Genomic DNA, 14,281 nt, shown 5'->3' on the forward strand with positions numbered 1-14,281 from the left:
AGGCCTTAGCTTGGGGAGAAGCCACAGCTCCCAGCCACAAGACACATCACAAGCGTTGGGATAGGGACAAACGCTTTTAATAAGTCTGCTCTGCAGACTTCCTTGCACCTAGACAGGCCCAGCTGACGCCGTTCCCAACCCCTGGAGCAAATCTGAGCTCAGAGCCAGCTAGCGCATTCCAAGAAATGAGTCCTCTTCACCCTCCAGTATCTCAATTGCTTCTCTAGATAGGCGGGAAGGGGATCCTGGACATTTCTGGTCTGTCCCTACTTAAAGCAGAGACAACCAGATTGGGTTGTTCAGGGCTTATCTGGGCTAGGGTTGAGTATCTCTGACAATGGAGATCCCACAGCTTCTCTGGGACTGTCTCAGGTCTTTACTACCCCTGGGGGGAAGCATTTTTCCTAACATCCAATACAAATTTCCCTCGTGCAGCTTGCACCCGTCGCCTCAAGTGCAGCCCCAGCAGGCCTCCTGGAAGAGCTCAGCTCTTTCTTTAGAACCCCTGAACCCAGCGCTGCGCAGCAAGCCAAACTGCTGGTCCCACTCCGGCTCCACGGGAAAAGGCCCACCCCGTGCTGGCTTGGCTCACGTTCGTGCTGCGGGGACTGGGGATTCTTGTGCATCGTCTGCTCACCCCTCCTGTCCCAGAGGAAGGGACTGCCAGGACCCAGCCGTTGCTCAGGGCCATTGGCACAGGCTGCAGCCCACGTGACAGGAGTCCCCCCACTATCCCCATCCCCGCCTGGCTCCTCAAGTCCTGTAAGAAGGAGCAGCTGAAAACTCCCATGCAAAAACACAACCCAAAAGCTGCCACCAGGGTGGGCGGACAAACCCAGTTACAAAGGAGAAATGTTGCTATGAAAGCATGGCTACCTGAACTGGGGTCGGGGGGGGAGAGCGTGTGAGCATGCCCATAAGCGCCCGCTTGCAACGAGTCTGTGGGGGACATTTTCTCCAGACACGTCCCTCTTGGAGAGCAACCCCTGACTGACCAGAGAGATGGTAAGCACTGAGGCAAGGTGCTCCCCCCAGGGCATGACAGATCTCAGATCCAGCTGGGAAGGGGGCAAAATGGGTTAAACACAGAGAGACAGAGGCCTGAGGAACCAGCCCCCAACCCTGCCCAGGAACCATGTGGAGGAAAACAGTCCAACAGCCATCTGACTTACAGCATCTTACAAAGACCAAAAAAAAAAAAACACAAACAAAAAAAAAGCCTTCTTTATTGAGAGCAGCACATAAAAACCCAACAAAACCCAACCCTTCTTGGCTGCGGTACCCTCCGCTCAAGCAAACAAACTAACCCATTCTAGGCTGCATTCCAGTAACAGAAATACTATGGTAGGGAGGAGTCAGCGCTCTGGAAGAGGAAGAGGGGGCGCTGCCCGGAGTTGTTGTAAAAAAAAAAAAAAAAAAAAAAAAAGAAAAAAAAAAAAAAGGCACAGGGTAGTTGGGAAAGGTAGTGAGCTCCTTCATATGCCAGGCACTTTGTGTTCCTGCTGGCTGGCCTGTACCCGTGGGGCGCGGGGGGAGGCAGGCATGCCTAGCACAGACGGATGGACGGAGAGAGAGGCCGGGCCAGGCCGGCAGATATGCACGTGGCGAGCGGGGATGGAGAGCCTGGTGCTGGAACCCAGCTCTGGCTGGGCGAGGGGGAGCTGCGCTCTGTCACCGCCAGCAGCCCAAGGGCACGGGGCTGGGCAGACGGAGAGCAAGAGGCAGCAAGGGCTGTCTTTGGGGACCCATGGAGGAGAGGAGTTGGGGGTGTGTGTGGGGGGGTTACACTGGCTTGTGCTTTGAGTCCAGCAGCTGCTGGTGCCGAGCTGCTCGCTGGCGCATGGAGGTCGGGCTCAGCAAGGGGCCGCAGGAGTGCCAGGGGCTCCCCAGGCACCTACAGACCCCTGTCCACCCCGCCACGTCCTTCCCCAGCAAGGGCCGGGATGCTCAGGCTTTGCTGTCAGCTGGGCTGTCCCCGAGGGCGGTGGCGAGCTCGCTGAAGGAGGGTCGATCCTTAGGGCTGGGGGCCCAGCAGCGCTGCATCAGCTTGGCGAGGCGGGAAGGGCAGCCCTCGGGGTGCGGGAGCTTCGTCTTTCCTGACTGCAGACCTGGCGTGAAAGCAAAGTCCAAAGGGCAGTTGAGAAGAGGTGTGATCCTCTCCATGAGGTGCAAGGAGGGCAGCATCTCTCCCTGGGGGCAGGAACAGCCTCCCCAAGCCAAACCAGCACCGTGTCAAAACGGGGGGGGACACGACACAACCCAGCTGTCCCCCTCTACCACAAGAAAAGGAAGTAGGCTACAATACCAGGGACGGCACAAGGCACTCCACGTACCTGCTAGGACCTCATCATCTGCCAGTGGGGTGTAGGGCATCTCCCCATGCATGAAGACCTCCCACATGAGCACCCCAAAGGACCACACGTCTGACTTAGTGGAGAACTCGTCCTCCAGCACAGCTTCAGGCGGCATCCAGCGCAGCGGGATCCAGGCCTGGCGGAAGTGGTAGTACTCGCTGCAGGCAGGACAGGCAGACAGTGAGACTGGTGCCATCCCACCCCCTCCCGTTCCCCTGCCAGGCTCCCAGTTAACCTGTTGTACACGTCCTTGCTGAGGCTCAGGGATGAGACCTTGACCTGCCGCTGGGCACTGACCAGGCAGTTCCTGGCTGCCAAGTCCCGGTGCACGAACCTGCCGTTGGAGAGATGCTCCATGCCCAGGGCCACCTGTGTGCAGAGAGACACCTGACCCCAGAGAGATGTCAGCACTGGCTGTTCTCCTCAGGGTCCCCATCCCCACCGCACTTCCAAAGCTGCGCTATCACCTTATGTTTGGTAGTGAGGGGCTGTGGCTTCAGAGACTCATCTTTGCTTTTGGAGATCCTCAGGAACTGCTTCAGGTCCCCCTGGGAGAAAGAGAGCAACTCAGAGGCAGCACCTCTCCGCGCTGCCAGCCGTATCAGTCCCTGCAGTGCTCGGATGTGGCAGGCCCACTGGGAGCCCCACAGATCCTCACCTCCTGGGCCACAGTCCCCACCGGTCCCTCCGGGTCCCTGCCCTGTAGGGCAAGCCAATTATCTGACTCCTGGGCCTCAATTAGGATTAGGGCAGGGAGGCCTAATGTTTCCAGGAGGTTTTTCATGTTCCATATTGATTTCTCACCCATGAACTCCAGGTTGCCCATAGCAGCCCTTAGCACTGACAGCCGTTCTGCAGCACCGAGTCCCACAGCTTAACTTACTCAGCTGAGTCCTGGACATAAACCAGAAATTGGGAGGATGTGGAAGATGACAAAGTCACCTCCAGGTCTTGCAGGAGACCCCCAGTTCCCCTTGAGACTCCACCACAGGTTGGGAACAGTAGTAAACTCAGCCTGGCCTCCCTATACCTTGCTTGCCCTGTGCCGTCAGCCTGGATAATGTCACACTTGCAGGCCCCCTGCCCATTGTCCACCCCTCCTCCTCCTCACTGCAGGCACTGCTGGCAGGGCCCTTACCAAGTCCACATACTCCAGGACCATGTAGTGCGGCTCTGCCTCGCGGCACAGCCCCAGCAGCCGCACGACATTGGAGTGGTTCAGCTTGCCGAACATCTCTGCCTCTCGTCGGAAGTCCAGCTGCAGCTGCTCATCCCGCGTCTGCAGGCTCTTTACCAGGACCAGGGCTTCACCCTCGCCATCCTCTGCACCTTTTGCTTTGGCCAGGAACACTTCGCCAAATTCCCCCCTGCCTGGAAGTGCAAAGCAGCACACAGGAAGGTGGCACACATTAGGACAGCACGTGTATTTGACAGCCCAGCGGCTGCAGGGCCCTCCGTACCCCAGCACATCCAGTTTTCTGGCTAGGACATGCTGGGGTTTCCTGCTGGAGAGGGGCCAGGGCTAGGGTGGCCCAACATACCTAGGGTTGTGATTGTCTGCAGGTTGGAACGTGGAAAGTGCATCTTGTCAGCAGCACTGTGCCGCTTGCTGGCCCCAGAGCTGCTGCCCAGGTTGGTCAAGGCCACCTCTTCCTGGATCTCTGCTGTCATCTGCCCATTCTGCAGCAAAGCACCACCTGCAAGGGAAGTACAAACAGCTTCAGCATCCTGCTGGGCTGTGCGGAGAACGTCATGCTGGGGGTCGGCCCCTTCTGGGGCTGACACTCCAAGCGCACCCACAACTGGCTCCAAGAACCCCAGCTTGATGTCTAGTTCCAGGCAACACAGTGGCCTCTGGACAGTTGTTCCCTCTGGGCTCGTGTCCGGCCCCATCTCTGCCAGCCCTGCGGCCACCCTTGAAATCAGATGCTGAGCAATGGCTTTGGTCCCAGAGCCAACCAGTCCCATCTGGCCTTGTCCATCCCATGTCAATCAGTCATCCCAAAGGGGTGGCTACATCCGAACTACCATTGACAAAACTCTGCAGAGCAGCAGCAGGAGTGTGAGGCAGAGACAGAGCAGAGAGGACCCTGCTTACTAAAACCAGTCTTCTTGATGCCCAAGAGACCCTCAAGTCTATCCGGCATCGGCTGCTGCAGCCTGACCCCCCTGCTCCTGCTCCCTTCCCAGCAAGCCAGCAATGCTCATGCCCTTGGTAATCCTGAACCTGTCAGACCAGATCAGCCTGGAGGTTCCCTTTGCTGCCTGGGTCAAGGCAATGCTAGGAAGCACCGTCCCTGCAATCAACCCCAGCAAGCTTTCTGCTCAGGAACTCCACTAGAAATTTCCCTGGCACAAACAGAAGCCAGTGAACGGGACAGAACGTTATTGCTTTAAGAAAGTAGAAGACCCTGCATTTTACAGGCAGCCTGTAGGGGAAAGGCTGTATAGATAGCTGTATAGATAGCAAACCTTGATTTTGAATACATTTACTGCTTGGATAAGACTCGGCACTGGGAAGCAGTACTTTCCATAAGCTGAAGGCAGGAGTTTGAATGTACAGCGGGGCACAGCACCGAGATAAGGCGGCTGACATATGCGCAGCATCACCTCGCGTTACTGTGCACGCTCCACTTCAGCTAGTCCAGGAGCAAGCATTAAGGAAACACCTGACCATGCCAAAGGATTTAATCATAAAATTAAGGCTTGACCCAACATGAGGTAACTCCAACAGGAATCCCACTGCCCCTGACTTCCATCAAGGGGTGGATTGTACAGCAGCGTGTATACGTGCATGCTTACAATACAAGCGTACAAGATGCCCGCCAGCACATCCTGAGCAGGTCTGGCCACAGCGACAGGGTCCGTGGCTTTGTAACAGGTAGGCTTGGAGCTGTTAATACTGAGATATGTTGACTTAAGAGCCATGGCTACTGACAGCTGTCCTCTCTCACGTGCTGGCGTAACATTTGCAGAAGACCACCGCAAAAAACACACCACCTACCCTACAGATCGAAGCTCAATGCTACTTACGCTCTCCCTGTTTTTACGCTAATTATTAGCAAGACTATTTGACCCTGTGCTGCCTGCACTCATGACTGACAGTTTCTCAAGACTACAAGCTTGAAGCCAAGAGGATGATACAAGACGACCGCTGCAACTGTGCCAAGAAAATACCGAAGGCTGCAGAGTACGCTGCCACTGAGAGACAGCACCAGCAGGCAGCGACGACAGACACTTTTGAGAACAGACATGGCCATGTTTCACAGAGCTTTAACAAGACAGTCAAGAACAAAGACACGGCAAGAATTAAACTTCCTTTTGATTTATGTATCCAGCAGTTCAGAGGGGAATGAAGCGTAGAGAGAGGAGCTGCCTGCTCTGCCCACCTGCCTGCAACATCTGAGCATCTCCTGGAGAAAGGGACATGGCCGTGCTGTTCTGGAGAAATTCGCACATGCCAACACAGAAATCAAATGCTCCCCTCAGTCCCCACAGCCATTAACCTCCCCAAACGCTATGTCTGTGTTCACCCAAAAAGAGCAGCAGAGTCAGACAGACAGACACTGAGTGCAAGCACCCTTGTTACAGAGGATGTGGCACACCAAGGACGTGACCTTGGAAGGTGACTGACTTGTTAGGAGCGCATTGATCCATAGGAAATCCATAGGAAGGATCCACTGCAAATCCATAGGAAGGTCAAATCTGTCTGGATCCTGAGGGCACTGGAAAAGTCAGCTGGTGGTCAGCCAGGGAGCACTTGTCATCAGGTAGGTGCTGAGATACTTCAGGTCACCCAGCTAAAGAGGGACCCCATCAAAAAGAGGAAGAGCGCCAAATCTTTAAAGACCATGGTGAAGGGGGTGACTCCACTTGAGCTGACAGCAAACACAAACCACTTCTCCAGAGAGGCTACGGAAGTACCAAAAACGAGTGCAGACATCTGAGCAGCTGGGTCTGCTTGTAGCAGTGAGGATGCATCTCTCTGACAGCTAAACTGGTTCCAAGTGAAGGGAGATAGGAAAAGGCAAACTCTGGCAGAATAAAAAGAAAAATGTAATAAAGATAGGCCAAAATAAAAACCTGCGACCACCTCAAAAAGAACTAAACCAAATCCTTTCCCAGAAAGAGGACACTGGCCAGAGCCTGCTGGCACAGGGGAGCTGCCTGCAACTTGTCCACAGGAAGAGCTCACAGGGGTGACAGCAGCAGAGCACAAAGCTGCAGAGATGCTCCTGCACCCCTGCTCCCAGGAGGTTCCCCCACAGCCAGACTTCTCTCTGGCTCTGTTCAAAGTACCAATACAATAGGAAAAACAGGAGACAAACCCATCGGTGATGTTTTGCCAGGACCTCACAGCAAATCTGACATCATCAGGACGTGACTGTGTGCTAGAGAACTGGGAGGGAGAAGCACGATGTCTGCACTTACAATGGTGTGGGGGGAGACATAGGGAATTACAAAGGCAGCACACTCAACTGCACCCCATCGCTTACAAGTCCTCACTGGTATCAGTGATGCAAGGACAACCGTGACATCAGGAGAAAGGGCTGAAACAGGTTTCGGAAATGAAAATGATGCCCCGGAGATCTCTTGGGTTCACTGAAGGAGTCACGTTGCTCAGGCAAAATGGGGACCCAGTTTAGCCTATTTGCAAGGATTTTGCAGTGTCTCATGGAAACAGCTGTTAAAAAGCCGCTCAGCTGCCTCAGGGCAGGAGGGAACATCCTCCAATGGACACACAGAAGAACTAAGGTCGTACAACATGCTGCCACTATGGAAGGGGCGCCGCTGGCAGCTGTTTGCCAAAGCCACCAACTTAGCTAGCAGCAAAGGTACAGGCCAGCTGCAGAGTGACGCTAAGCACTGGGAGGTGCAGCCAGCAATATAACATAACGCCTGGGGAAAGCAACCCCGATGTCTGATGCACGCGGGTGGGCTCAGCCATGAGCTGCCTGCCCTCTTCTCCAGAGCGAGCTCTGTGGACAGGGAACTGAAGCCAGTGGCACAGCTGGGAACAGGACACAGCACAGCTGTGTCACTCGGCAAAGCTGGATGCACCAAGTCCTGTCAGAAAGGCAATAGTGCAACCAGAAAAGGCACTTGCAGGAACGATCAGACATACGTAAGAGCTGTGTGTTCCAGTGCAGAGCTGATAGGTGACAAGCTTGAAAAGCAAAGAGAGAGTCTTTAGATAACCTGTTATGCTCCAGAAGTCCTTGTTGGAGGATGCTGTAGATGCTCAAGGGTTATATGGGTTCAGAGATAACAGGGTGAGTTCACAGCAGAGTTCAGGGCTGTTCAGTGAAAAGTCTTCCTTCCACCTGCTGAACTGTGAGTTGAACAAGCCAGCAGAGTACTACTACTTCATTACACCACAACAGGGATACTACCCTCCTCTTGGCAAAGGGTGTATGTGATGCCACGTACACGGCATCCTGCTGGAAAGCCGGAGAGACGCGTAACTCAGCAGAGATGGCCGTAACATGGGGCTGGGATGCAGGTTTCACACTAACTTGCCTATTTCTCACCTGGCAGCAGGTCTCTGCCACCAGCCACAGCCAAAACCAAAAGTAAGAGACTCCAAGGGTAAGGCGTTCCCTGTTCCCTGGGACCTTCCTGCCCCATAGCCCCTCCAGCCCAGGGGTAAGGGGCCAGCAGTGAAGCCCCCACCCCCAGGGGTGCCAGCCTCACCATTCAGACACTCCATTTCAGGCTCCTCGCCCTCTGGGTGCTTCTTCAGCCTCTTGGCTTTTCTCCGCTTCTTACAGTAGAACATCAGCCCCAGCACGATAATAATGTAGGCAACAGCTGCCCCCACCGAAAGCCCGATGGTCTGGATCATCTTGTAGGGTGTGTGGCTGCCAGGTCCTTCATCCTCTTCCACTGCCGGCTTGTCTGTGGGGCAGAGAGCACCAAACCCATGAGGGTGCAGAGGGACTTCACAAATCCTGGTCAGGAACGTGCTCAAGGAATGAGGAAAAGCTCCCCCCTCCCCTCCCTCGCTGCTGTGGCCACCTCCTTGTCCAGCTGCAGAACGCTGGGCACAGCCCACAGCACGCTGCACTGCATCCCAGTAGGGATGCCGCCATGACTCCCTAGCAGGCATGACCTGACACACAGCACCCACCAATGGGGCCAAAAGCAGCAGAAGCAGGGCCCAGAGCTGCCAGGGATACCAGGAGGCCACGTCCCGACATTGGGCACCTCCCTTACCTACGACGTATAGGAAGGCCTCGCGGTGCTTGATGTTGCAGCTGTTGCCGGCGATACAGGTGTATTTTCCAGAGTCCTCGGTGGTGACGTCGTAAATCACCAGGGAGCCATTGGGCATGATCTGAATCCTGCCAACCACACAGAGCCCTTTGCAAGCACCAGAGGGCAGAGGCAGGCTTGGGGCACCTGCAGCCCCACCTCCCCAGGATGCCTCAGCCCCCTGCCCCCAGTGCAATCATCTTGAATCTCAGGCTGGGCAATCCTCAAGAACATTCGGTTGTGGCTCAACCACAGCTTGGCAGGCTGGGGCAGAAAGGGTAACCCTGGGGCCAGGAGAGTCCAGGCCCTGGGACATGGAGACAACTGACCGTGCACCCACCAAACTGGGAACCTGAGACTGCACTATCGGCACCCACATGCTGGGTAGGCACGGGGAGCACCGTGCTGTGCCACGTTTTAGTTTGGAATGGAGGCTGCGTACCTGGGCAAGAGCTTGCCGGGATCCAAAATCTTGTCCTTCCCTTTCCACTGGATGTGTGGCACGGGGTCCCCCTCTGCCTGGCACTGGAACATGGCTGTGTGCCCCTGGTACACCGTCGTGGGCTCTGGCTCTAGCTTGAAGGTGACGTAAACTGAAGGCAGAGAGGCCAACACAAACATTGTCAGCTCCTGGGAATGGTGCTGAGCTCCCACAAGGGAGGAGGAGCCAGTACTGGCACAGTGGCACGTGCCCTCCCGGGCTGCATGCAAAACACTGACGAACCAGACACCAGTGCCATGTGGCAGAGCTCAGGGTCAGGCCAGACATATCTCTCTCTCCAGGGGCATGCCAGTCAGGTGCCACCCAGGCAAACCCACTGCAAGGCCAGCACAGCAGGACACCCACCTGCCTGCCATAGAGCCCTCACCTGCTACCACAAGCTGCACGGTGGCACGGATCTCGCCCTGCGGGCTGTTGGAGGCGATGCACGTGTAGTTCCCCGAGTCGCTCCTGCTCACCTTGTGGAAGGACAAGATGCCGGCATTGTGGCTGACGTGGGATGGCAGGCTGCTCCCATCTGCAGGGCGCAAGAGGAGGGATGCAGCAGTCACGCACAAAGCGCTTTGCCACATGGCGGCTTCCCGGGCAGCCGCAGCACCGTTGCTTCGCCCACGTTGGAGGTGGGCCAGCGCAAAGTTCCTGGGGCCCCAGCTCAGAAACAGACCTATCGCATCCAAGTCCCCCTCACCTGTTTTAGTCCACTGGATGGTGGGTTTTTCCCGGCCAGTGGCTGAGCAGGACACTGTAACCTCCTTATCAAACTCCATGCACTGCAGCGGCTGGGGCGGGGGGGTGAACTTCAGCTTCTCTGCAAGAGACAGATGTGCTGTTAGGCCCCCCCCCCGAGCTGCAGGAGACACCAGAGCTGGGGGTATCACGCCTGCACCCTGTCAGGCAAGAGAGGTCCCCACAAGGGGAGGCTGCGGAGTGCTTGTCAGCGTACCCAGCACGTGCACCCGTGCGTATCCCTCGATGCTGCCTGCTGGCGTGCTGCTCACGCATTTGTACATGGTCCCATCATATACCTCCACGTTGTTGATGCGCAGTGTCCCGTTCTCAGAGATCTCAAACCGTGAGTCCTGCCCAGAGAAAGGGAGAGAGCAGGGAAGAAATGACACTGTCACCAGCCCTGGGCTCAGACCTTGCTTGTGGCACTCCTGACACTCCACATGCCCACACCACGCCTCAACTAGACACAGCCCTGCTGAGACCCATGTGGAGAGCTGAGACCCGGGTAGAGAACTGAGACAAGCTGCAGTGACATCTCTCTGAGGGACATCTCTCTTGTCACTGCCCCAAAAGCACAGGGCTGGCTGCCAGCCAGGTAGCTAGAGGCAGCTAGTTGTGCACCCATCCGCCAGTAGGATGGAGACGGTGCCAGAAACGTGGCCCGAATTGGGGTGACAGGGATGCTAGGCCCAAGAGCAAGGTGAGAAACAGCAGAAGTGCCCATGAGCAGCAGGGGCTTGCCGCGTCGCCTTACCTCAGAGATGGAGACGCCGTTGCGGTACCAGGTGACGGTGGGTTTCAGGGAGGCCTTGCTGAGGCAGTGCAGGTATCCTGGCTTGCTCTCCTCCAGCTGGCTGTCTTTAGGCATCTCCACCCACTTGGGCACCGCTGGGCATGGAGGCAAGGGGTTACAGATGGCCACTCACCAGCCCTCTGGCCAGCACCAGCACAGACCAGCCAGCTAGTGAACAGCCAGCCACAGGGCCCTGCAGCCCAGCCACGAGAGATGTCCTTCTCTGTATCCGTGAAGTGACGTGCCAACCCGCCCCAGCTCACCCCAACCCTCTTATCCAGCCCCTTTGTCTGGTCCCAGCCTTTCTCGAAAAGTTGCCTACTAGCCACAGTGATGCTCAGCTCCTGTTTCTTCTCTCCAGCCTTGTTGGCAGCATGGCACGTGTAGATCCCCGCGTCCGTCTCGGTGATACTGGTGAAAACGAGCTGCTCTGCCTCTTGGTACACCCGGCCAGCAGTGGGGACTCGTTGCTGGTTCCTCTCCCACCAGACTTGGGGTGTGGGTATGCCTCGTGGGGCAGTGCAGGACACGCGGTGCCCCTGGTTCGCTGTCAACACCTTCGGGGAGAAGGGTGCCATTTCTTCGATCTCTGAGGGATGCAATAGAGATCCTGGCTCAAACAGGGAAGGAATGTGTAGCCAACCCACCAACATCATCATCCCCATGGGAGGCACCAGCCGAGGGAGAGAGTGCACAGGCTATGTTTGCTCCTCTCATCCAGGCAGCAAGGATGAGCCATTTCTGACCCATCAGTATATTGTCACATAGCTCCAGAGTGACACTGCAACTCTGGAGCCCACTGCTCGCCCCGCCACCAGCCCCAGGACCTCACCTGCTAGCCGTAGAGTCGCCTTCAGCACAAGAGCTTTCCCCCTCTGACCGTGGCCCACACACTTATAGACACCGGTGCTGCGAGCCCTCACTTGGGTGATCAGCAGGGAGCCATTGGCGAACACGGTGGTCCTGGGCATGTGGGGAGAGGTAGGGCTCAGTGACCACCTCTGCAGGACATCAGCCAGAGCCACAGCCCTATGATGTCCTACACGAGCTCATGGAACCAAGAGGGAGACTTTGTGCCAGTCAAAGCTTCCCAGTGCAGGGGGAGCAGCACACGTAAACAAGGAGATGGTGGGACATACGCTTCATGGAGGAAATGAGCTAATAGAAATCTCTTTCTTGGAAAAGAGGTGGATCCCACCAAAAAAGATGCATCACCAAACCGAGCCAGCTCTGAAAGCTGACAGAGTCAGGAGAAATGGTAGGTGGCACAAGGTGGCGCCCCGGAGCTGCCAGGCCACTGGGCATCTGGCACCCAGACAGCACCACTCGCCTTGTGCAATTTGGCATCCTGGGCTCCAAGATCACCATCTGCGGGAGGTGTCCCCAGACCTGGGCATTGCCCCATGCGGAGGCGTCTGGGGCTCAGAAACATTCTTGGCTCTGGGGAACACCATGCACCAGTATCTGGAGGTGCAAGACAGCCACGGGTCCAGTGATCGCTGTGCAGATTGGGGCCTGGAAGGTGTCCCTTAGTCTGGGGATCACCATCTGTGGGCATCTGGTACAGGGACACAGCCCTGACTCTGAGGATCATCCTAAGCGGGTGTCTGGGGACACCATGAAACCGTCATATGCAGACATCTGGGGCTAGGAGACATCCCCAACTCTGGGGATCATCATGCGTGGGCATCTAGGACTGACAGCCCCTCAGACTCATTCGAGGGCAAACTGCTTCCCGAGCCCTGTGCAAATGAAGGCCATGCACAAGTACCAACACCCTGCTAAACCCAAGCCAGCCAAGCTGAGAAACCAATCCCAACGGCCAGCCTGATGTTGAATGGCTGCCCTAGGGCACGGCCAGGGTTTGGCCTCTCTCTGTTGCTTCTGGAACATGGTGTCACCTCTCCCCCCCGACCCTGCCCACATCACTGGGGTCCTTATTACTTGGATCTGTTGGTGATGGGGCTGTCTTCAAAGAGCCACTCCTGTGTGGGAGGGGGCACAGCTGCAAACTGGCAGTCAAACATGGCCTCTTCATTCTTGGTCACGATGAGGTCCTGCGGGACGATCACCGCCTGAGGAAAGCTCTCATCTGCAATGGCAGAGACCACAGGAGGGTAAGAAGAGAAGAGCGGCCTGTGGCGTCCCTTCACCAGTGCTCTGGGGGAAACTCAAGGAGCTCGGTGCACCCTGCGAGCCTAAAGGAGGCAGACGTGCCAGCATGGCTGTAGTTACGCAGCCAGAGCCCAGGACTGCATGCGGTAGCCGCTCTGGGGAAAGCCCTTCTGCTTCCAGCAAGTCCCTGAGCACCCTGGGCTCCTAGCAAACAGATCAAACCTGTCACTGGACTGCACATTCCCATGTCCAATTCCAAATACCTCATCTCCTGCCCTCCCCAGGCCTTGCCTCCAAAGGCCAACGGAGCATTCTCACTCACGCAGCGCCGTGGCGGCACTGGTATTAGCACAACCAGCAGCGCCTACAGCCTCCAGGGTCCAAACTTTGTTGAAGGAGGAAGGACCCTGGTGCTCCCGTACCAGAGACAACAGCTGTCCTGGTTTGAGGTAAACCAGACCTGCTGCAGAGAGATGCAGGGGCAAATAAACACTTGCAGACAGAGGCCAGGCGTGTCAGGCCGGTCTCTGGCCAGAGGTTTCGCACGGAGAAAGTCACACCAGCCTGACCCTTCCCCTGCAGCCCGGCTCCTGCCCTGCGCCAGCGGGGAGGCTGTTAGCAGAGCAGTAAAACAGCCGAGACCCCAGCCCCGACCCCAGCAGGGACACGACTCACCAATGATATTCAGCGTGAAGTTGTTCTGGCTGCAGACGAAGCCGACGGCACTGCGGGCACAGCAGTAGTAGAGACCATTGTCGTCAGGGCTGGCGCTCTGCAGGGTCAGCGTTCGCTCCTTGTTACTGACAGAATAGGTGCTGCGGCCGTCAGGGAGGGGGGAACCATCCCGAAACCACTGCCATGTGGGGCTGCAAGACAGGGACGAGAGGGTGACCGGGTGCAGGGCACCGGCAGGGCTCCCCAGAGAGCACGTGTGCAGAGGAGACAGCCCAGAGATGGCCCATTTCCCTGGTTCTCCGTCCCCGCTGCTGGCCCCGACACAGACACGAAGCCATGAGACATGCAGCCAAGTGGACGGGACATGACTGGAAAGCAACGGAGAGTGACCGCAGCACACCAAGCAGCTCAGCAACCGGACTGTGACAGCCCGTCCTTACTGTGCTCCTCGCTATGCGGCTCTGAGGAAGCCGTTTGCCTTCTCCTCCGGTGCTGGGCCACAGGCTCAATCCTGCCTTTCGCCTTCCCTAGACTCTACTGAATCCTCGCAGGAGAGAGGAGAGAGAGAGACAGAGAGGGGAAGAGCACGCAGCGAAGGTGCAGGGGGACCCCTGCCAGGGTCCGCTCCTCGGGAGGCAACCCTTACCGCGGGTGGCCGTCGATGTGACACCGCAGCACCACCGTGGAGGAAGGCTGGATCTCAGCTACGCTGGCCGGCTGCTTCAGCACCACACTGCCTGTCTCAATCCCTGTGGGATCAAAGAATATCAACACAGCTGGCTCTCCAAACCTACAGAGCCCAGGCGGACGCTGACTCAGTAATAACCAGAGCAGGCAGCAAGGGCACCAGCATGCTTA

At 56.8% G+C, this 14,281-nt stretch overlaps 1 protein-coding gene across 1 annotated transcript in view; it reads right to left on the reverse strand.

The window, feature by feature from the left end:
* Positions 1-1,404: 1,404 nt before the first annotated feature.
* PTK7 (protein tyrosine kinase 7 (inactive)) overlaps positions 1,405-14,281 on the reverse strand; it is a 37,803-nt gene continuing 24,926 nt past the window's right edge. Inside the window, exons 3-20 of the mRNA XM_063327977.1 lie at positions 14,070-14,172; positions 13,424-13,614; positions 12,578-12,725; positions 11,466-11,596; positions 10,956-11,222; positions 10,595-10,728; positions 10,055-10,190; positions 9,800-9,919; positions 9,479-9,628; positions 9,052-9,202; positions 8,571-8,698; positions 8,049-8,252; positions 3,896-4,051; positions 3,493-3,725; positions 2,822-2,902; positions 2,590-2,741; positions 2,334-2,512; positions 1,405-2,108 (exon numbers count right to left, since the gene is read on the reverse strand). Of these exons, the coding sequence (XP_063184047.1) occupies positions 1,948-2,108; positions 2,334-2,512; positions 2,590-2,741; positions 2,822-2,902; positions 3,493-3,725; positions 3,896-4,051; positions 8,049-8,252; positions 8,571-8,698; positions 9,052-9,202; positions 9,479-9,628; positions 9,800-9,919; positions 10,055-10,190; positions 10,595-10,728; positions 10,956-11,222; positions 11,466-11,596; positions 12,578-12,725; positions 13,424-13,614; positions 14,070-14,172 (2,825 nt within the window). The 3' untranslated portion in view covers positions 1,405-1,947. The remainder of the gene's footprint in view (positions 2,109-2,333; positions 2,513-2,589; positions 2,742-2,821; positions 2,903-3,492; positions 3,726-3,895; positions 4,052-8,048; positions 8,253-8,570; positions 8,699-9,051; positions 9,203-9,478; positions 9,629-9,799; positions 9,920-10,054; positions 10,191-10,594; positions 10,729-10,955; positions 11,223-11,465; positions 11,597-12,577; positions 12,726-13,423; positions 13,615-14,069; positions 14,173-14,281) is intronic.

Source organism: Chroicocephalus ridibundus, chromosome 3 (assembly GCF_963924245.1).
Source record: "Chroicocephalus ridibundus chromosome 3, bChrRid1.1, whole genome shotgun sequence".
Classification (NCBI taxonomy): domain Eukaryota; kingdom Metazoa; phylum Chordata; class Aves; order Charadriiformes; family Laridae; genus Chroicocephalus; species Chroicocephalus ridibundus.